A 23509-nucleotide genomic window follows, 5' to 3' on the forward strand; every position below is an offset into this window, starting at 1 on the left:
TTCAAGATGAAGAAGAAGACAGTGAAGTTATCAGGATATTCCTGATCTTCATGCATTCTGTTGGGCTGATTTTGGTTGCAGACAGCAGAGAATTACGTCCGCCGAGGTAATTTTCCGGCATTTTCTGAAATAATTTATATGAAAATAATCTCTCGTTGTTTAATAAATTTTTTATTTATTTTTTTTTTCAGAAATTGAAAGAATTGTCTGCTGGTCTGAATATTCCTCGGCGTGGTGAGTGATTATCTGCATGATAATTTTTTTTGATAATTGATTAATAATTATTTTCATTGATTTCTTTTGACTCGAGTCGAAGTTGTGGGTTCATATTTTTTCTAAATCAAATTCAATTTCAAATTTATTCTATGAAAACTTGATCTCTCAGCATAATTATGGGCAATGCTACATTTTGAATATACCGAAAGACTTTAGAATTTTTTAATAGGCAGGAAAACAAAGCTTTAGAATATTTCGTAGGCAGGAATAATTCGGTATTTATTTTTGTAATAAATCTGGTAGAAAGCGTTATGAAAAATCGACATACTGCTGTTTTACTTGCGGCTTTTACAGCAAACTTCCATTGAAAGATCTTTTTGAGCTATCCAAGCTCGTGTTACGAATTCTAGTTTTTATTGAAGTATTTTTTGCTATACATCTCCTTCAAAACAAAAAATAGGCATATATCTACACCATCAACGAGAGTCGAATCACCTGTGAATATGGGGAAAATCATACCAGCTGATCCATCACCGTTGTTTGAGCTCAGATCATTGAAAAAAATTTCTGGTATGTATTTTCTTGTTCCAAAATTATGAAGAGTGTAATTATTTAAATGAAAATAATAATAATAATAATCCTTCTATATATATATTACAGCTTCTTATTATATATAAATTAAAGAAATGGGATCAAAAATTTCAATTATTAAACAAAGTAATTGTTTTTACGAATAATAAGATTACGGATCGAGTCAATACAGCTCTATATCTCAGAACATGACAATGATGTTGAAGTCTTTATCAATGAAAATGAGGTAAATGATCAATATTTCGTTTTTCTTTGTCATTGAAAAAATTTAAGCAACAATCCGGCTTACAAACTTACAATAGACCTTCTTTTTAAGCACAAATTTAAATTAATTAGCTTTTTTTGCTGGAGAGTGTAAATTTTTTTAAAAACATCAATCTATATAAATAAATTATCATATTACAGGTGTAGAGGACTGACATTATTTGTAAACATTGATTGAAGATGAAGATAAAGAATTTTGACAATTAATCCTGAACTGTCGGAGCTATGGAAAGTCTTTAAGGTGAGAAAATTCAAGTTTTTACAATTATAAACAAGCTTCGAAGTTGACAAAATTATCGTTGTCTTCGTGGCCATACTAATCTGAAAAAAGCAAAAAAAATTTATGGTGCTCTTTATTAAATCTTTTGTTAAAACTTTTTCAGTCGTTGCAAAGAAATCAATCAGTTGGTTGTGTAAATATTAGAGTGGGCTGTTAAATATGATAAATGTGAGCAGAGATTTTATTCAATGTACACAAAATGCATCCTGAGTCGCAGTTTCCGGTCGCTGGAAGCAGAAAAATACGTCCGCCGAGGTAAATTATTTTAATTATCAATGAAACCAAATAATTTATATAAAAACATGTACTCTAATTGATCAACAAATTTATTAATCGAGTTGATATTTTTTTTTTTTTACAGAAATTGAAAGAATTGTCTGCTGCTCTGGATGTTTCTTGGTGTGGTGAGTGATTTTTAGCATGAGATATTTTTCTTTATTTACCGAATATTATTATTATTGTTGATTGCCTTCGAACTCGAGTCAAAAGAATTACCTCTGATTTATTTATTCTATTTTCCAAGAATCATTCAAAATAATTTTTTAAAAGCTATTGATATATTCAATCGTTTGACTTTATCGTTTTCTGACAAAAAATTCGGATCATACCAATCCTGTAATCAGTCAATTAGATTAGGGAATATCGTACGATTAAAATTACAATTTTTTGAGCTTGAAGAGCTCAAAAATTCTTAAACAACGTCGTTTCCGAGCTCTCTGTGCTCGAAAACTGCGGCAAGTTTTTGGGTTGGCCCACAGGGTCAACCGTTTTTCTAATTTTTTAGTTCATAGATGGCTATACTTACTCATTTTTTTGTAAATAATTACCAAAAAATAGAATCATAATAACTCAAGTTAAGGATTTATTTATTTAAATCATATAACTACACATAATAAAATAATTAAAACTAATAATCATAAATAATTACTATAAAATTGCATAAATTTTTAAAGTGACAATAATACAGTAGTAATGAATAACAACCCAATGCTGGTCCCATTTAAATATAATTTAATAACTCAAAATATTTTATAAAAATTTTATTTTCATTTATACATAATAAATATATAGATATATAGAGCTAATTGCTGACCGATCTGCTCCCACTTCCACTCGATCTTCCATTCCTCGTTATTTCGGGTTTCACCATTACTGTGCCTTGAGCAACGCCATAGTGTTCGTACGCATCCTTACCATAGACCGATCCCGACGAAGAAGTTCCTGACCCTGACAACGGTGTCGATTGCATCGAGTTAATGCCTTGTATCATTTGAAAACTCTGCATTACCAATTGCGAAGCAACTGACATCGTCAGCGGATTTGGGTTCAGTGGCAATTGATTCGTTAATTTATTGTTAATTTCATTACTCCGTCTATTAGATGAAAAATCTGTTGCAGGAACTTGATTAGTCATCGTAGAAAAGTGTACATTATGCTCGCGATTTTTCCTCGATGGAACTTGAGGGCTTTTAGGAACTGATTGTAAATAAAACATCGCGTCTCCATTTTGTATCAAATTTTTGTTCATCGTTTCTATCGTTTGGGTTTCTTCCCATACCGCTGAATTTATTGGCATGATTGGAACATTATTATTGTTATTACTACTTTTATTATTATTATTATTATTATTATTAATATTGTTAATCACTTCTCGATTCCCTTCAGAGTCCAATGCCGGATCAAATAATTTTATTTCTGAAACCTGACTAACGCGTTCGTTCGAATCGGCATTAGCAGCTTGCGCAGAAAATGGCGCCATTTTTGGAACAGTAGACTGAGCTAGCAAATTATCTGTCCTAATAATTCCGACAGGAGAAATCGCAAGATTTGGATCACCATTAGGAAAATTAGCGAACCGTGCAATTGTTTGCATTTCCTCAGCAACTTGAGGTGCAAATGGATTTCTTCTCTCAAGATTTCTCAACGATGGTCTATTCGTTGACTTAGACCGTCTTTTTGATTCATACTGATGATTATTCCCCGATGTTATTTTATCATTGGTCGTACGTCTTACTCTAATTTTGTCACTAGTAATAGGCCGTTCGGGGCTTGCGGATGCCTTTACACTCGGTCGTCTTTCAGGAAAATGTCGTCCTTTCATACTACCGTTTTCATCAGTATCATTTTCGTTTACAGTATTGTTGGTTTCAACAATAAAATCATCTTCGTCTTCATTTTCTTCAGTTATTGCACTAGACTGTATCCATTCGCGAATTCGATCTTTCTTACGCGATCTGTCTACCGTCGTTTCGATACCGTATCTCGTTAATGTGTAAAGTAATTGGTTTTTTTCTTCAGGAGAACTATGGAAACTGTACATTGATGGACATAACTCGTCTCTTTCGTCAGCGCCACCTAAAATAACGAATTAAAATAGATTTTTGTAATCATAACAAGTAGAGCCATGTGGGGTAAGTGTGCGCTGTGGATGTGTGTGCAATAAACCCACTCATTTCGGACTAAAATGCATGGGTTTGCACACACGTACACTAGCCCTACATGACTAATGAGTTGATTAATTAAATAAACTGACCATTCATGGACTTTTCGGCGCCCAATTTTCCTAACCATCGATCTTCTAGATATTTATTAGCTTCCAATACACTAACAGGTCGTTTATCTAATTTAGGTTCTAGCAGTCTTTTGAACATCCTCTGGGCTCGTGAACTAATTAATTGAAATAGTTTTGGTTTTTTGGCAATATTTAGTGTCGCCGAATGCCAATTTAAATAACGTGTGTATCTTTTGTCATCCATTGCTGCTTTTTGCCAAGGTAGACAACCCGTTAGACAAACAAATAAGACTATACCAAATTGCCAGACATCATGGGCTGTTAGTGCTCTAAATTGAGTAATAAATTTTATCAATTAATTCATTTATTTGTTAATTAACAACTAATTAAGCATATTAAACTCTAATAAGGCTCCGATCTAATTTTTCAAAATACTTTTATACTTTTCTGGATTCACTCTCTAAACATGAATTAGTGAAAATAAGTGAATATTCACTAATTTTGAGTGCAAACCAAACAACTCTTTTAAATTAGTGGTTCGATTTGCACTTGCAATTAGTGAATATTCACTTATTTTCACTAATTCATGTTTAGAGAGCAGTTTTTGACTATTACTTTGAGTTAATGATTAGGTTCCATACCTAATGAACTTCGAAAATTTGAAATTTTACACTTTGAATTTGGAAATTTGAATAATTTAGTATTTCTTTCATCAAAAATAATTTTTTTTTTATCATCATCATCAATTCATTTATAAAAGTTCAAATTTACCAAAGTTCAAACTTACCAAAGTTTAAATTGGTAAAGTTCAATTTTCAAAGTTCATTAGGTCGATCACCAATAACAATAATTAAATAAAAATAAAAAATTGTTTACTTGTAAGTATCATCCGGATCAATGTGTAATACTTCTGGCGGTGAATATGGTAGCCACTCATTGTGTCTACGTACAATAGTGTTTATTCGTCGTGTTTCACCAAAATCACATAATTTGATACGTGAAAAGTCACTTTTGAAAACGAGAATATTGTCAAGTTTAATGTCACGATGTACTAATTCACGGCTGTGAATATGATGAATCGCTGCGGCTAATTGTCGTGCAACTTTTTTTGTATGAAGTTCACCAAGGCCGGTTTCGGTTACATTTGATGTCAAATCACCTAAAATTCATTTATTATTATTTTATTTATGTCATCAGAATTAAAATCTATACTACCCGTGTGAAAAATTCGTGCAAAAAAGGTCATAACAGTAAACTTCGGCAATGTTACAATTCTACTCAACATCTCTACTCAAGAGAAGTGGCGACAACTCTACTCACAGTTTTTTTTTACTCAGGCTTAACTCTACTCAGTTATATCTTTACTCAGCTTCATCTACTCACAAAGAATTGCTATTTTATCAATAGGCTAAAATACGTGAGTAGAATTGAAGCTGAGTAAAGATATAACTGAGTAGAGTCAAACTTGAGTAAAACAAACTGTGAGTAGAGTTGAGGCTGAGTAAAGTTGTGAGTAAGTAGAGTTGTCGCCACTTCCCTTGAGTAGAGATGTTGTGAGTAGAATTGTAACACTGCCTAAACTTATAAATTTGAGACTATTTTGAACTTTGAGTAGATCATTTTTAGAACTTTGAAAAAATTACTTACTGAGTACTTTTGAAATTTTTTGAGCAAAAATAATTCGATTTGAGAATTTCGCTAGTTTGAAGAACGTTAAAAAAAATCGACTTGAAAATTAACTACGGACGGTTTTCAACTCTTATCAGAGCTGCGTGTTCGGGATCAAGATCAAAAGGTTGAAAATTTTTCTTAGTCTGGAATTTTTTTTTTTTGAAAATTACAAAAGTGATTCAAAGTTCTGATAATTGTCTCAAATTTGGAAGTTTACTGTTATGAACTTTTTTGGAACATTTTTGGAACGAATGTTTTTTACATGAAAGTATTTAAAAGTGACTTGCAAATAATTTTTGTTTTCCAATGAAAGCTCTTATCACAAAGTAAATACTAAGGCTCAATACACAATTCTATAATCTATCAACCCTCGTTCTAATTTAATGAAAGCTTCTATTCGGTTGCGAGGTAAATTTGGACAAAGCCAAAAAATTAAGAAACAATACAAACTCCCTTTCAATTAGTGGTTGCTAGTTAACTTCAAATCATATTAATAAATTTCATGTTACGTCAAAGTTTTCTTGAAACAAAATCATAAAAAGTAATAGCGTAAATTAACTTTTGATGTTTTACCGTAAAGCTCATATTTATTTTCAGCAAAGTACCGGACGTGGCAAATCGAGCACTTTCATAAAAAAATGCTTTTTAAATTTTTTCGTGTTTCTCTTGAATACTTAAAATATCTTAAGTTATTTGAACTTCCCTACTTTTTTCAATGGTTAAAAAAATAGATTTGAAAAAGTTTTCGATTTTATACAATAGATAAAAAAAATTTGACGATTTAAAATATCAGGTGTCTTACATACGTACTTGAGGGTTAAAAACACTTTATTCCATTGCAATATAAAAATAATAAGAGATAAAAATAAAATAGTTTATTACCAAGAGGAGCATATTCTTGACTAAATACATAAAACCCAGCAGTTTCAAAAGCAACATCATAAGTTGTTATAATATTACGATGTGCTGAAAGATGAAGGCCGTAATGAAATTCGCGATAAAAATCAGTAATAGCAGTGTATGCTTTCGGCAATGCCTTTAATGCCATTTCTGTTTGTGTACTCTTGTGCTCCGTAAGTAATATTTTTCCAAACCATCCTTCACCGACTATTTGTAATATATCAAACTCTTCTGCAAGATTAACCTGTAGTAAAAAAAAAACGATGTTATAAACAGGCAGAAAAAATAAATATAAATATTTATTTAAATTCCCCTATACATCTATTTAAAATGTAAATTAATTATTTTTATTCGCAACTTTAAATCAAACTAAAAAAAAATTTATCCAAATCTATTTTTACATCGACTGTCGACGAACATGTGCACCCTCATTCACTACACGTGATGAATGATTTAAAAAACTTGTCTAACAAATAATTTATATAGAAAATTTTCATCGTTTTGTTTCTTTTTTTATTTCGCGATCTATTAAAAAAATTTAATACACCATTTACTCTATTTTTTTTTCCTAGCTTTCTATAATAATACTTCTGAAATTTATATATATACATATATAAATTATAGAATTAAAAAATAGTTATACTTGTATTTCTAAAGATAGTAAATTGCTCGTAAAGAGTGTATCTAAATAAAGGAATAGGGTCACAATGTTGAAATACTTAAAATAAATTTCCAAATTATTACTCAAAATCTTACAATAACATCATTTATTAAATTTATTATCACTGAGCATAAATATATACACTGTAAAAAGAGCGGTGTTAAAATGAAATAACACCGGTGTAGGCGGTGTAATTTGGCGATGTTGAATCGGTGTAAAAAAAAAATTCCACGTATAGAAATTAGAAAAAAAAATGCATTACATATAAAAAAATATCAAAATTTAATGAATAATATCTGGAGGAAATTTCAATTTTGCTATGTAGTTATTTAAATAATTATTTATATTATACGTAATTTATTTAAAAATTAAACAATTTTACACCCAACATTTCAATCACCATTAATTTAATCAATTAATGAAAACACTTTTCAACTGTACACTGTAAAAAATCGGGAGTGAATCCGGATGTAATTTCAATCCGAATTCACTCCGCATTTACTCCGCCACTCTGAGTTCCGGAGTTTTAAAAAAAATCACTCCGCATGCGGAGTGAATTGGGAGTTTTTTTCTTAGCGGAGTGATGCGGATTTTATTTCACTCCCAATTCACTGTGATCCGGAGTTTTAACATTTAAATGAATTTATATTAAACTGTTAAACAGAGTGTGTGCGAGTTCGCGTGTGTGTACGTGTACGTGTGTGTGTCCGAATATGTGTGTGCGTATCAGCTGATCAGTAATGTAATACGCGAGTTTTTACTGCGATTTTATTTAGTGGAGTTATTTTTTATTAATAATATTTACAAAACTCCTCTCCGAGGTGAAATTCACTCCGAGGGGAGTGAATAATTAAAAATTCATTCACTCCGCGAGTTTTTTACAGTGTAGCGATCGAGTAAATAAAAATATTCTCAAAGTAAAATATTTTCACCACTGAAAAATATTTTAACACCGTGAAATTTTTTTAACACCGGTAAAGATTATTTACACCTTCGGCGGTGTTATTTTAACATCGCTTTCGGTGTTGAAATTTAACACCGAAAATTTCAACACCTACACCGCCTGTACTTACTCCGGTTTTTTTTTACAGTTTGGATATGTATATTTTTTTTTAAATTATAATAAGTATCAAAATTTGACCCAATTTTTTTAAAATTTTCGTTAAAGTAAAAAATTAAAATCATAATTCAATAAATATAATATCAATAAATTTTTTTTAGTCAAAATAATGTTAACATGGAGCTTAAAAGAATTATAGCCCCGGGATTTCCGAGAAGTAGTCGAGCCAAGATTGCATTTATTTGAACCGGAAGACTTTTGGTTTCTTACCAAAAACTTTTTCAAACTGTACTTTCCAAAATATTATTACCACTAAATTTTATCTCATTTCCAGTAACAAATTTACTAAAACTTGTTCAAATAATAACGCAGTAATTTTCTATGCTAATAAATAATTTAAAAAAAAAAATCTTAGCCTTGTAAAAATACGCAGTAACATTTTTATAAATAGTCAGTAAACAAGATCTATTTTAATCATTCACTATAAAAAAAATTTAATTAATTATCATTAAACTTCTAATGAAATCTATTTAAATCTTAGTAATTTTTAAAAATTACCTTTTCTAATTCAAACTCACGTATACGATGAATAGAACCTCCGATAGCTTTTTTGGTCAAACTCATTTTCAAAATTTTATTATTTACTTTTCAAGTCTTGTTACTTTACTTTTTTTTTCTGATAAAATAAAAAAAAATTTATGTCATTCACTTGTCAGATGAAAGAAAGCAAGACATATTTATTTGCCAATAATTATTTGGACAAAAGCCAAAGGGCAGCGTACTCTCCAGGATCAAGGAAATCACTGCGACAATCGACTCATTTCTTAGTAATGTGATGCATCATATCATTTTTATCGTGTCTTTGTCCTCTTTATTTCACTCTCATTTTATTTTAACACTTTTTTATTTAGTAAAACATTTCTTTTTTATCTACATAATAAATTATTTTTTTGAAATCGTACAGAAAATGATTATGAGTACAGACAGTTGTGATTATTTGATTCAGTGATAAAATTAAAGCGCCACAAATTTTAATACATATATATATATACTTATATTTCTACATATATATGTGTGTGCAAGTACTTGTTAATCACTGCCAAAATTACACCGCTCAAAATATTATACCGCGTCTATACAGTTGTTGAAATATTATTCAATGACACTTTTAAAACAACACTCTTTTTATAATTAGTTCCTTTATTTCTTCAATCACTTATACAATTAATTTCAATTATAATTATTTGAAAAAAAAAAAAAAAAAAAAAAAAATTAAAAAAAAAAACAATTAATAATTAATTTTCAAAAAAAAACTTTACAAAAACGAATTATTTAGTAAAATAATAATTAACAATAAAATAAATTTTTTTTTAATTTTGAGGTGTTTTCAAATTTTGAACAGCCGCCAATTTAAATATTAACTCTATTGTCTTATTATTTTGAAAGCACTAAAAAAAATATTTTAATTTGAATTTCAATAGAAAAATTAATTTTTTTATTTTTGATTAATTTTAATTATTGATAAAAAATATGACAATTAATATTTTTGGTTCATTGAATAGACTAATTTTTAGTGAAAATAAAAAAAAATGGTGATTATGAGTAGTTTATTGTTATTATATAATTGAGATAGATAATTGTTTGTATAAATGTATTGATACGGATATCGATGTACTGATAATAATTTATAAAAGCAATCTTTAGGATGATATCACAAGGTTTTGGCTGTTGGTGCACTGAAACGTTTGTCTGCAGTATTTATAAAACATCGACCGGAAAGCGACTGAGCTGATTTTGGCGTCGAGCCGGTTTGTAAACCGTCGAGACGACGATCTGTACAACTAGACGTCAACGTTTACTGTACCGCGAGCCCAGATTCATTATATATAGATATATATGTTTGTACATATATTATTACAGATATATATATATATATATATATATATATATATATATATATATATATATATATATATATATATATATAATGAATAAATAATGATACAATGTAGAAAAGTTTAGTGAAAAAAAAAAAAAAAAAAAGGATTTTGTTTACTTTTCTGAGATTTAATGATATATAGATTTATATGTATACGTATATATAGGTTAATATTCATAGTTGATGGTATTTTTAGAATAGAAAAGTTAAAGAGAAAAGAAAATAAATAGGTAAAATGTATTTTCGACTTTCTATTATTAATTTCATTAGAATTGTTGTGAATCATCTGAGCAGTGATCTCTAGATCTCGGCGAATTCAAATTACGTCATTACTCCAAATCCATTATGTCTGTTATGGTTTAGATAATAAAATCGTTGCGTTGGAGGTCTTTATCTACTTATCAATAGAAAGTAAATATTCAAATATTTTTTATTTTGAATCATTTTACATTCAGTGGAATTCATTTCTAATTTGATTTTATTTTAAAATGGTTTGTTTTTTATCTTTTTTTTACTCTTGAGTTGACCATGAAAATTAGCTTAGGATTTTAAAATTGATTAGTAATTATATAGAAGTAGCTCTGGCTACATTTTTAGTTTTTTTATTTTTTACTCCTTTATAAATATCCATTGATATCTTCTCCAAAAATATTGACCGAATTTTTTTTTTTACTTTTTTATAAAAAATTTCGTAGTTTTCGAAATTTTTTTTACAAACAATTTGTGGTAATGTTAACGGAAAATTTTCAACTGCGTTAATTACGTTTTTAATGAGACGGAATTTTTCCCTTGCGGCAGAATTTTTTTTTCTGATAAGCAATCAATTTTTTTAAACAAACAAACAAAATGTTGCCCTGAAATAATATCTCTAATAGATATGTAGATCAGTGTGACTTATAATTTAGTGCAATACCTACTAATGATTTGTTTACTAATTATTATTGTAATTAATCTATCACTCATCATAATGATTTATCACAAAGTAAAGAATACATTCCTATTCTTTTATTTTTGACATAAATATGATTATATATTTCTGTATCTAATCTTTACAGTGAACCTAGTTCCCATTTTTTTGGGAGGACACTATAATTAGTTTAATTTTTATTAACCTAATTTTTTTTTACTGAATGTCTTCAATTTGTTCCAACTGTCCATAATTTCGATAACGAATAATATAAAAGCTCGATGTAAATCCTCTACTAAACACAACAGTTTCAATCATTCTAACGTCACCATCATTTCATTTTATAGAAATAATAATTAATCAAATTGAACCTACAAAATTTGACAACAGTAAAATTTCAATTTATACAGTTTTTTGGTATTAAAACAAAATTAAAATAAATATGGGCATCACTGTAGAAATACAAGCAGGTAAAGATAAAGAATCGAGCATAGTTAATGCTGAAGGTGAAGAAACTCGTATTATATCTGACGAAGATATAAAAGCATTTGGAATAACAGAAGACGAATTGAAAGCCGCTGTAAGCAGTTACATGGGACAAGAGCCTGATGATGTTTATCTACGGAGTCCAACACCATGGGGTGATTTGTATAAATCTTATAATAAACCAGAAGTCACAACAACCCTGAGAGTATTTAGTTCTAAGTTATCGAAATTTGACAAAAAGCTAACAGTGGTCGAGGGGGTGGGCATGACAAATGGCGATTGTCCTGAATTAGATGTTTGTCAAACTATTGAGAAAACGGTTAAGAATACTGTGTCATCAAAATGGTCTAAAAATTCTGAAATAAAATTAGGACAGACAATTAGTTATAAAGTTGGTCCTGTTGGTGGCGAGACAAGTATTGATTACACGAACTCGTGGGGAAATGATAATTTTGAAGAGGATAGTGTGGAAATAAAATCAACAATTTCTGCGAGAGTTGCAGTTAGACCGAATAGCCATTTTTACTTACTTCTAACGTCATCAAAAGGTGTATTGGAAGCTGAAATTGTTCATGAAGCAAGTTTGGACGGTGTGGTTGCAGTTAATTACAGTGAGCCGTATAAAGGTCATCATTTTTATTTTCTACCGATTGATGCTGTTATGAACCAGGCTGGTATCAGTAATTCTGTTAAAATTACGGAAACAATTAAAGCTGGACTTCATGGCATGACTGAAATCAATCTTAGCAAGTATCCAGAATTAATAGATTCTGAAATTGTCCCTCCTGATCAATGATAACGCTCGAAAAAAGTTTATCCATTTTATCTTCTAAAAATGGAAATTAATATTTATTAAACTAATAAAAAACTTCTATGTTTGTAATTAATAACTAGTATACAAATGTATCAGTAATAAAACGTACACTATTTGAAGTTCACTTGCTTACAAAATTATTTTTTCTGAAAATTCATTTTTTTTAGACATGTATTTTTAATTTATAATATTTATACCTATTTAACTAGTGTTTTAGATGAAATTTATTTTAGTTTCGGCTACCAAATGGTATTTTTATTTTATTTTATTGTGTTCCACAAATATATAGGATTTTTCTTCGTAAAATTATGAAGGAATTTGAATTGGAAATTTCACCTCGATCATCGAACAGCTAAACTTTTGAACTTTCCGCTAAGAAAATTGCAAATTTTCAAAAATTTAAGAAGTTTTTGTTTTCACGCCAATTTCTAAAAATCTAGTTTTTATCAGGTCTCGACAATTTGAGGTCTTAGGAAGCTATTCTGACATTTTCAGAGATATCTGCGTGTTTGTGGATGTCGATTTATCCCTCTCATATCTTTTTCATAAATAAACCGATTTAGATGGTTCTTGCGGCATTTGACAGTTCTTCGAAATTTAGATTTCGTGTAAATTTGATATCATTCAGCCAAAGAGATTCTAAGATACATAAGAAATAAGAGAAAAGACATTTTTTAACCCATTTTTCTCGAATATTTTCAAAACTGTTTGATCGATCTATTTCAAAATCTCATTAGCTCTACAACTCGCTAAAATCTTTGATTGTCACTTTACTAAAAATGTTTTAATAGAATAATCCATTCAAGAGATATCATCGACGAAAGAATAAATGTAAAATTAATAACTGCTTTTTTCGAATTATTTTTGATTTTTCGAATTTTTGTGGTGCAAGACGAGACGTAACTTTTCTAAAGCTCGAAGAGCTCAGAAAACTTGATGTATTAAAGAATATTTTTGAGCCCAACGAGCTCAAAAGTGTATTCACAATAATGTTTTCTGGCTCTTCGAGCTCGTGGAAAGTTGGCCTGCAGGTTCAGCCGTTTTCCTTTATATCTTTTACTTGTTGTCGGCAATATCCTAATCGCCATTACTCACACCCACATAAACTTTAGTTCTCTCTTGAAACTAGAGACGTCGTTGCCTTTAGACTCAGAATCAAACTTCTCTCACTTTTCATCATATTACAAGATTATGAAAGATCTGCGTGTTACTCGCGCATGACCATAACTATAAATCCCTACTAAAAGTAAGCAAGACATATTTATTTGTCAATAATTATTTGGACAAAAACCAAAGGGCAGCGTACACGGAAAAAAAATTCTACGACAAATTCCAATATTACTATCGTAATCCTGGACTATACTTTTATTATCTGTAACGTTCCAATATATGATACGAAAATTTACAGTTTTTAATAGTATATTACACTCCTCGGGAAGTAAATAAAAAAGCCTCAGATCACATGTGATCTGAGACATTTCTTACTTTACTTCCCTAGGTGTGTAATATACTATTTACTATTCACTGTCGTAATTTCATTAAGAGTTTGTTGTAATCAATTCAATAAGAAATATTACAATGTTACTATCGTAAATAGTAAAAGAATAAAACATAAGATTTAATTATACTGTTTATTCTTTTATTCTTCCCTTTAATTTACAGTGCTGCCTCTATGTTTTTACAATACAAGCCACAAAAATTACGATAGTTGGATTGTGTGGCTCAATAAGTTATTCCACTCAATACATTACTCCACTTTTAACCTGTTACCCCGCTTTTACACCGGTTACCCCGATTTAACACCGGTATTTTTAATACCGGTGTATTACTCCTCCTACACCGGTGTAATTTCATTTTTACACCGGGCGGAGTTAAAACGAGTCCATTTTTAACACCGCTCTTTTTACAGTGTACGTAAAATTCACTTTTTTCCAGTGAATTAGTTGATCACTGGGAAAAAGAGAGAAAATTTAACTATTTCAAGTTTAGAGAGTATATATACATATATACACGGAGAAAAAAATATTGTTCTCAGAAGTATACTGTATAGTTACAGTAACAATACGCTATAGTTATCTACTAGATTGTTACTGCAACGATTTACTGTATCGTTCTGACAACAATACGGTGGATAGCTCTGAGACCTATACGGTATCGTTCTGAGCCCTATCTGACGTCAGGCGCGTTGCAAATTATATGAGATATTTAAAAACCTTTATCATTCATAAATAAATGATAAGCAAATAACTTTGATTAAATAAAATAATTCATAAAACTGATTTATTAGTTAGTTATAGTCTAAATAAATTTTAAATATAAATATAAATATATCTTTTAATTTTCCCAATTTAATTATTAGTAATTTAATTTTAAATTTAATATTAATTCAGATCTCATTTGTTTATTGATTATTTTTCTTCTATTTACGTATCACATTTAAATTATAAAACATCGACTATATATAATATTTAGATTTTTGGTTATGAATGTATATTTGATTACAAAAAGCATAAAAAAACACTTATCAATAAATGTATCAACATAGTTATGGAGATTCTACTCTGTTAATTTATTAATTACCCGTGGGTCCATATTTCAACATCACAATTATTTTTTACACTATTTTTTTTATTAAACGTCTGCTAGCAACAATTATACAATATTCAAAAGTTGGCGCGAAAATGGATGTTTAGTTAGGTTAGACGGTGCCGTGTGAGGTGACGACTACGGAAAGTCGTATAGGGCTCACAGCTATCTAATAGATAGTTACTGGAACGATACGGTATTGTTACCATAAGCATACGTATTGTTGTGGTAACGATCTACGAGTTACTATACTTTAGATCGTTCGAGGAGCAATATTTTTTTCTCCGTGTAGGTTAGTATTCATAGTTGATGATATTTTTAGAATAGATAATTTAAAAGAGAAAACAAAGAAATAGGTAAAATGTATTTTCAACTCTCTATTATTAATTTCATTAGAATTGTTGTGAATCATCTGAGAAGTGATCTCTAGATCTCGGCGAATTCAAATTACGTCATTACTCCAAATCCATTATGTCTGTTATGGTTTAGATAAAAAAATAGTCGCGTACATTCAGTGGAATTCACCTTTAATCTGATTTTATTTAAAAATGGTTTGTTATTTTGACATTTTTTTGCTCTCGAGTTGATAGTGAAAATTAGCTTAAGATATTAAAATTGATTAGTAATTATATAGAAGCAACTCTGGCTACATTTTTATTTTTTACTCCTATATAAATATCTATTGATATCTTCTTCAAAAATATCAATCGAATTTTTGTTTTACTTTTTTGTCGAAAATTCCGTAGTTTTCGAAATTTTTTCACACCAATTTGTGTTAATTTTGACGAAAAATTTTCAACTGCGTTAATTACATTTTTAATTAGACGGAATTTTTCCTTTGCGCAATTTTAAACAAACGAAATACAATGTTGCCCTGAAATAACGTCTTTAATAGATATGTAGATCAGTGTGACTTATAATTGAGTGCAATACCTACTAATGGTTTGTTTACTAATTATTATTGTAATTAATCTATCACGCATCATAATGACTTATCACAAATTAAAGAATACATTCCTATTCTTTTATTTCTCACATATGTATGTCTATTTATTTCTGTATCTAATCTTTACAGTGTTCCTATTTTTTTATGAACATACTTTGTAATTAGTTTAATTTTTATTTACCTAATTTTTTTTTACTGAATGTCTTCAATTTGTTCCAACTGGCCATAATTTCGATAACGAATAATATAAAAGCTTGATGTAAATCCTCTACTAAACACAACAGTTTCAATCATTCTAACGTCACCATCATTTCATTTTATAGAAATAATAATTAATCAAATTGAACCTACAAAATTTGACAACAGTAAAATTTCAATTTATACAGTTTTTTGGTATTAAAACAAAATTAAAATAAATATGGGCATCACTGTAGAAATACAAGCAAGTAAATCTAAAGAATCGAGTATAATTAATGCTGAAGGTGAAGAAACTCGTATTATATCTGACGAAGATATAAAAGCATTTGGAATAACAGAAGACGAATTGAAAGCCGCTGTAAGCAGTTACATGGGACAAGAGCCTGATGATGTTTATCTACGGAGTCCAACACCATGGGGTGATTTGTATAAATCTTATAATAAACCAGAAGTCACAACATCCGTGAGAGTATTTAGTTCTAAGTTATTGGAAGTTAGTAGTAAGCCAACCGTGGTCAGGACGGTGAAATGGGAAAATCACATGCAAAATCGCCTTCGTGATCATCAAACTATTGAGAAAACGGTTAAGAATACTGTGTCATCAAAATGGTCTGAGAATACTGAAATAAAATTAGGACAGAAAATTAATTATAAAGTTGGTCCTGTTGGTGGCGAGACAAGTATTGATTACACGAACTCGTGGGGTAAAGATCATTTTAAAGAGGATGTTGTGGCAGTAAAATCAACAATTTCTGCGAGTGTTACTATTAGACCTAATCAACGTCTTTACTTACATCTAGTGTCATCAAAAGATGTATTGGAAGCTGAAATTGTTCATGAAGCAAGTTTGGACGGTGTGGTTGCAGTTAATTACAGTGAGCCGTATAAAGGTCATCATTTTTATTTTCTACCGATTGATGCTGTTATGAAACAGGCTGGTATCAGTAATTCTGTTAAAACTACGGAAAGAATTGAAGCTGGATTTCATGGTTATACTGAAATCATTGTTAGCGAGGATCCAGAATTAATAGATTCGAAAAATTGACCCTTCTTATCAATGATAACACTCGAAAAAAGTTTATCCGTTTTATCTTTCAAAAATGGAAATCGATATTCATAAAACTAATAAAAAACTACTATGTTTGTAATTAATAACTAGTATACAAATGTATCAGTAATAAAACGTACACTATTTGAAGTTCACTTGCTTACAAAATTATTTCTCCTGAAATAGCGGCTGAGGCAGCGCGAAATAGCCTTTATATCTTTATATAACGTCAAATCAAAACATATAGTGCATTATCATCAAAAATTCTTCTGAAGTTCATTTAGTTAGCATCAATTTATGGCATTATACTTATAATTTTTTTATTTTTTTTTTTTTTATCATCTAGAGAATTTTTAAGAAAATGTAAAAAAAAATTTTATTTTATTATTAGCTTTCATTTGAACAGTGAAAAAAATTAAACAATGAGAAATCTACTTCCATTTCGGTTGCCGAATGGCCTTTTTTTTTTATACGATGAATGTAGTGGTACAACTTTGTGTGAATAGCGACTACAGTACTTTCAAATGATAAACATGGTGACGTTTACAACTTCCAAAAAGTAATAACGCTCAGACTTAATTATGTGCATGGGGTAACAAATTTTATAATTTCTTATTTTCGTAAACGTCTGTAAAAGTGGACAAAGGCACAACTGTTTTGGTCTGGTGTAGTATAATTTGAAACAAATATAATGTAAGAATTTGTGACTCATATTCCTATTGTGAGTAAAATTTTAATATCAGCAAGAGAAAATTTAGTCAATGTTAGTTAAAATAAGGACTTAAGACATTAGTTTTAAAGTAGTGAGATTATCGTTTATGATTTTTGTTTTTTACTTGTCTTTTACTACTAGGCGTCAACGTTTACTGTACCAAATGGACTTTCGCTCCATCGAATTTTAATGGAATAAAAAACGTAACTAATGTCTAGTCCTAAATGAATACAGCCTTGTCTCATGATGTCTTCTAAAAAATATAATGGCCAGGAAGTAATTAAAATGCAATAAATGATAAGAATTATAAAAAGGACGTAGAAATATTAAATAAAAAGAGATCACCGTTACGAGAACGATAGAATACCATAAATTTGTCAAATAAACGTAATACGTCATCATAACTGAATTTAAATTGTTGTATGGTCACTTTAGTATAAAAGGAATGTACATATGTGATTTGCCTATGGCATTGTAGGCTTATATTTATGTGTAACTATGAAAGAGCGCCGTCCTGAGGCACGTGTTCTTCTAACTTAAAAAGAAAAAACCAAATTCCCTACGTATTTTTTCACTAAAAAGAAGCTTTTTATGGGGTTTCTGAGAGAATTCAATTTTTAACGACCACCCTAATATACGTATTTAAACTTCTAAACCAAGGGTATTGTTGAAACCTACTCTACGAATTGCCAAACTTCTGCAAAATCTTCTAAAAAGCTGACCCACCCATCATGGACAATTTTAATGCTTGGTGCCGCAGCCTCGACTGCATCAAATCATCCTAAAAAATTTTTCTGCTCCTCGATGACGGTATACTTTTATTTAACGAATTTATTACCTTCGTTCTCGAAATATCTACCTCTTCTTATCCAGTATTTCTACATCCGCTTTTTAATTTCGGTCATTTTATGACTTTATTATGGCTTTCAACTCATAATACTCTTATATGATTATACAAGTTTAACCTTAAAGTATTGACAAACAAAAGGCTCATTTGTAAAATATTGACAAAATCCAAAAGTTGTGGGCAATAATCTTACCATTTTTAAATCAATGTCCTAAATTTTTTTTTTAACCAACATTAACCTTTCTTTCTATATTATTTATTTCGGATTGAATCCACCAGGCATTTCAAAACAAAAAAATAAAAGTCACTTTTTTTAACATTTTAAAATTGTTTAGAATCATCCATCAATTAACATCCCAAAAAATAATCGCTAACTGCTACAAATTATTCGCTAATGGCTATAGATAATATTCGGTAGGAGCTATATATAGCGATTATTTTTTTTCGTGAAGTGTTGAAAAAAAAATAATTTTTAAATGTAATTTGCACCCATCAGAATTAATTTATTATATTGTAGAGTGTTCAGTTTTAATTGAATTCAATTTTAATCTATTTTAAATAAATTGCTATGATGTTTATATTCTATAATATTTAACAATTCAAATATTTATCGAAGGTATCTTTTGTTTCCTATATATTTAAATCCTACCAAAAACAGATTCTCTGTATAAAATCGCGCCAAGTACACGTTTAAAATTTTTTACAATTAAGACAAGATTCTTTTTACAAAAAAATGAATCAAATCGAAAAAATACTAAGTACCTAATATAATTCGAAATCATGGAAAACATTTTCATAGAATTGAACAAAAAATTGAAAAAAAAAAATTTCAATGTACTTGGTGTGCGTTACTAAATTTATTCAAGCAAAATTTTTAGAATTGATTTCGCATATAAATTATTTTCCAATAAAATTGAATGATATTCTTTTTTTCCAGTTTATAGGCACACCAAGTACATTGAAATTTTTTTTTTTCAATTTTTTGTTCAATTCTATGAAAATGTTTTCCATGATTTCGAATTATATTAGGTACTTGGTATTTTTTCGATTTGATTCATTTTTTTGTAAAAAGAATCTTGTCTTAATTGTAAAAAATTTTAAACGTGTACTTGGCGCGATTTTATACAGAGAATCTGTTTTTGGTAGGATTTGTCTTTTTTTTGTCGTATTGATTGAGAATGATTTTAATCTACACTATTAGAAATCGAGTTATAATTTAAGACACGTGAGCCTATATTGTTTATAGTATTATTTTGTAGAAACAATAAAATTGTTTGTTAACAACTATAGTAATTTTGTACTGCTAAATATCATAATCTGATTAATCAATTTTTATAAAACAAGGAGCTGCAGTTGTTTAACGACAGTTCCCTTTAAAGTTAACGTCAAATATATACGTCAACGTCGGACTTTTTCCCTAATAGCACAGTTTGCTTGAGCAAAAGCTTACTGTACAAAAGTTTCGTTGAATTTTTCGTCAAATTTCCGTCACTTTCGGACTTTTCCGTTTTTGACGACAATTTATACACAACTTGCTATACAATTTGAGGTAAATTTACTACCCGAATTAGAATGCAAATTCACTTCAAAAGGTGACTAGAAAAAAATTTTTCGTCAATTTTCAGGCAAATTTTTGCATCAATTTATTGTTAATTTGACTTAAAAAATTGTAAAGTAATTTTTTACCGTAAAATTGTAGACAATTTTATGTATAAATTTGCTTACCGTCTGAAGTGGTATGAATGAACATTACCGACTTTTTTGTGTAGTCAAAATTTACCTCTAAATTGAGGAAAAATTAACCGCAAATTTTTCTTTCCAACTTTTGCTGTCAAATCGTCGGCAAATTCGGACAAAAAATTTCAGGCAATTTCAATGTCAAATTACAGTCAATTTCAAGCTAAAGTGGCTATTAGGGTTACTGTCAGGCAATGACGTTAAGTTGATTAAAAGTTTCATTTTAACCCTGAAAGCCACCTGAACCGCAAGTTAATTTCAAGCTACTGCCGTATTCTGAAGCCAACTTAAAAAAGAAAGCATTATCCAGCCAAGCTTGCCAGAAACTTTTTCGTTAAGGTAGCCGAAAATGTTTCACTGCAGAACTTACTGAGTAAGGTGTGGCTATCAGGGTAATTGTTGTCAAAAATGGAAAAGCCTCAAGTTGACGGATATTTCACAAAAAATTCAAGGAAGTGGTTACGTCCTCAGTGGCCTCAAGTGCCTCCATCTGTCAATCAATTAGTTAACTTGAAAAACATAAATAGCTTGTATACAAGCTGTCGTCAGTAACGAAAATGCCTGAAATTGACAGATATTTGACGAAAAATTCAAGAAAACTTTTATTCTAGTTTTGCTGTCAAATTGTCGGCAAATTCGGACAGCAAACTTTAGTAATTTTAATTGTCAAATTTCCTGAAATTCGCTGCCCAAATTTGTCGACAATTTGACAGCAAAAGTTGAAAATATAAATTTGCGGTTAATTTTTCTTCAATTTAAAGGTACCCTGATAGCCAAGTTGGCCGCAACTTGTCGACGACCTACTGCCGCAACCTGTCGCCAGATTGGCCGCAAAAGTTAGCATTTCCATAAGTTGTCGGCAACTTTCCGAGGAACTTGTCGACAACTCTCAGCTTGTGTAACTGTTGCCGACAACTTGTCTACAAGTTGCTCAGAAACTTGGTGACAGGTTGCGGCAGTAGATTGTCGCCAAGTTTTTGAGTAACTTGTAGCCAACATGTAGTCAACAGTTACACGAGCTGAAAGTTGTCAACAACTTGTCGTCAAGTTGGTTGCAACTCAGGTACACCAACTTTCTGATTAGAAACTCTGGCTATCAGGGATAACTTTTTACGAAAAAAAAAGTCGTTAATGTTCATTCTTACCATTTGAGAAGGTGAGCAAATTTATTCATGAAATTGTCTACAATTTCATGGTAAAAAAATACTTATCAATTTTTCCAGTCAAATTAACAATAAATTGACAAAATTTGCCTGAAAATTGACAACTTTTTTCTAGTTAACTTTTGAAGTGAATTTGCATTTTAGTTCGGGTAGTAAATTTACATCAAATTCAATAGCAAGTTGCTCACAAATTGACGTAAAAAATGGAAAAGTCTAAAGTTGACGAAAATTTGACGAAAAATTCAAGGAAACTTTTGTAAAGTAAACTGTTGCTAAAGCAAACTGTGCAATAGCACACTTTTTATAGGGTATATTTCTATACTAAATCTTACTGACCCTAATAGCACACCCTAATAGCCACTTTAGCTTGAAATTGAAGTACCTCGACATTGAAATTGCCTGAAATTTGCTGCCCAAATTTGCAGACAATTTGACAGCAAAAGTTGGAAAAACAAATTTGCGGTTAATTTTTGCTCAATTTAGAGGTAAATTTTTATTAGAAAAAAAAAGTCGGTAATGTTCATTCTTACTATTTCAGAAGGTAAGCAAATTTATACATAAAAATGTCTACAATTTGGGGGTGAAAAAATACTTTATAAGTCAAATTAACAATAAATTGATGTAAAACTGCCTGAAAAATTTTGTTTAGTCAGCTTTTGAAGTGAATTTGCATTCTAATTCGGGTAGTAAATTTACGTCAAATTGTACTGCAAGTTGTATAGACATTTTATGTATAATTTGCTTATCATCTGAAATGCAAAGAACGAACGTTACCAACAATTATTTTCTATAAAAAATTACCTCTAAATCGAGCAAAAATTAACCGCAAATTTTTCTTTTCAACTTTTACTGTTAAATTATTGGCAAATTCGGGCAGGTAATTTTAATGATGTCAAGTTACAGTCAATTTCAAGCTAAAGTAGCGATTAGGATTTGGAGAAAAATTTAAGGAAACTTTTGTAAGTAAACTTTTGCTAAGGCAAATTGTGCTATTACCCTGATAGCCACCCTAACCGTAAGTTAACTACAAGCTATTGCCGTATTCTATAGGTAACTTAAAGGAAAGTGTTGGAGAGCAAGTAGGTTATCTTCAAATTGACAGTAAATAGTCTGTTAAGTTGAATTCACTTTGACTACAAGTATTACTGTCAGACATTGACGCTAAGTTAATTGAAAGTTTCATTTCAAGTTGACGACAAGTTTTTCTGTCAAATTACATCGAAGCCACTGCCGTATTTTGAAGCCAACTCAATGGAAAGTATTATATCCAGCTAAGGTTTGCCAGAAACTTTCTCGTTGAGTTAGCCGAAAGTGTTGCTCTGTAGACCTTACTGAGTAATGTGTGGCTATCAGGGTAGGGTTGATGCAAACTTGATGTAAACTTACCGTTAATTTCAAGTTAAACTTTCAATAAGCTTAACCCTAATAGCCACTTTAGCAGTTCGGCAAAAATGTGCCACGGCTTGTCTAGGGGAAATATGTACGTTTCCCTAGACAAGCCGTGGCAAATTTTCACCGAGCCACTTTAGCTTGAAATTGCCTGAAATTTGCTGCCTGAATTCATCGACAATTTAACAGTAAAAAGTTGGAAAGAAAAATTTGCGGTTAATTTTTGCTAAATTTAGAGGTAATTTTTTACTAGAAAAAAAAAGTCGCTAATGTTCGTTCTTATCATTTCAGAAGGAAAGCAAATTTATACATGAATATGTCTACAATTTGAGGGAAAAAAAAATCTTAACAATTTTTGAGTCAAATTAACAATAAATTGATGTAAAACTTTGCCTCAAAATTGACGAAAAATTTTTTCTAGTCAGCTTTGGAAGTGAATTTGCATTCTAATTCGGGTAGTAAATTTACGTCATATTGTACAGCAAGTTGTATAGACATTTTATGTATAATTTGCTTATCATCTGAAATGCAAAGAACGAACGTTACCAACAATTATTTTCTATAAAAAATTACCTCTAAATC

The 23509-nt window shown here is 29.8% G+C and overlaps 3 protein-coding genes across 3 annotated transcripts; 2 read left to right on the plus strand and 1 right to left on the minus strand.

Annotated features, from left to right (window-relative positions):
• Positions 1–2216: 2216 nt before the first annotated feature.
• Positions 2217–9914, minus strand: LOC130671539 (calcium/calmodulin-dependent protein kinase type II subunit gamma). The gene is made up of 6 exons (XM_057475492.1): positions 9831–9914; positions 8714–9370; positions 6417–6678; positions 4740–5022; positions 3885–4192; positions 2217–3706 (listed from the first exon to the last, which is right to left on the minus strand). Exons 2-6 carry the CDS (start codon positions 8777–8779, stop codon positions 2433–2435), a joined length of 2193 nt encoding a protein of 730 aa, XP_057331475.1. The 5' UTR covers positions 8780–9370; positions 9831–9914; the 3' UTR covers positions 2217–2432.
• A 1529-nt stretch (positions 9915–11443) lies between these two features.
• On the plus strand, positions 11444–12285 carry LOC130671053 (spherulin-2A-like). The gene has a single exon (XM_057474739.1). It carries the CDS (start codon positions 11444–11446, stop codon positions 12281–12283), a length of 840 nt encoding a protein of 279 aa, XP_057330722.1. The 3' UTR covers positions 12284–12285.
• Positions 12286–15884: 3599 nt separating this feature from the next.
• LOC130671093 (uncharacterized) lies at positions 15885–17373 on the plus strand. The gene has a single exon (XM_057474793.1). It carries the CDS (start codon positions 16252–16254, stop codon positions 17074–17076), a length of 825 nt encoding a protein of 274 aa, XP_057330776.1. The 5' UTR covers positions 15885–16251; the 3' UTR covers positions 17077–17373.
• Positions 17374–23509: the final 6136 nt, after the last annotated feature.

This window comes from Microplitis mediator, chromosome 7 (genome assembly GCF_029852145.1).
Source record: "Microplitis mediator isolate UGA2020A chromosome 7, iyMicMedi2.1, whole genome shotgun sequence".
Taxonomy (NCBI): Eukaryota; Metazoa; Arthropoda; class Insecta; order Hymenoptera; family Braconidae; genus Microplitis; species Microplitis mediator.

What these genes read in the sequence shown, in the direction of transcription:
- LOC130671539 (XM_057475492.1), bottom strand. Translation starts at nt 8,779, where the DNA reads ATGAGTTTGACCAAAAAAGCTATCGGAGGTTCTATTCATCGTATACGT. An exon ending in GATCCGGATGATACTTACAA is followed by an intron (nt 4,193 to 4,739) that starts GTAAACAATTTT and finishes TACTCAATTTAG; the next exon opens with AGCACTAACAGCCCATGATG. An exon ending in CGCCGAAAAGTCCATGAATG is followed by an intron (nt 3,707 to 3,884) that starts GTCAGTTTATTT and finishes TCGTTATTTTAG; the next exon opens with GTGGCGCTGACGAAAGAGAC.
- LOC130671053 (XM_057474739.1), top strand. Translation starts at nt 11,444, where the DNA reads ATGGGCATCACTGTAGAAATACAAGCAGGTAAAGATAAAGAATCGAGC.
- LOC130671093 (XM_057474793.1), top strand. Translation starts at nt 16,252, where the DNA reads ATGGGCATCACTGTAGAAATACAAGCAAGTAAATCTAAAGAATCGAGT.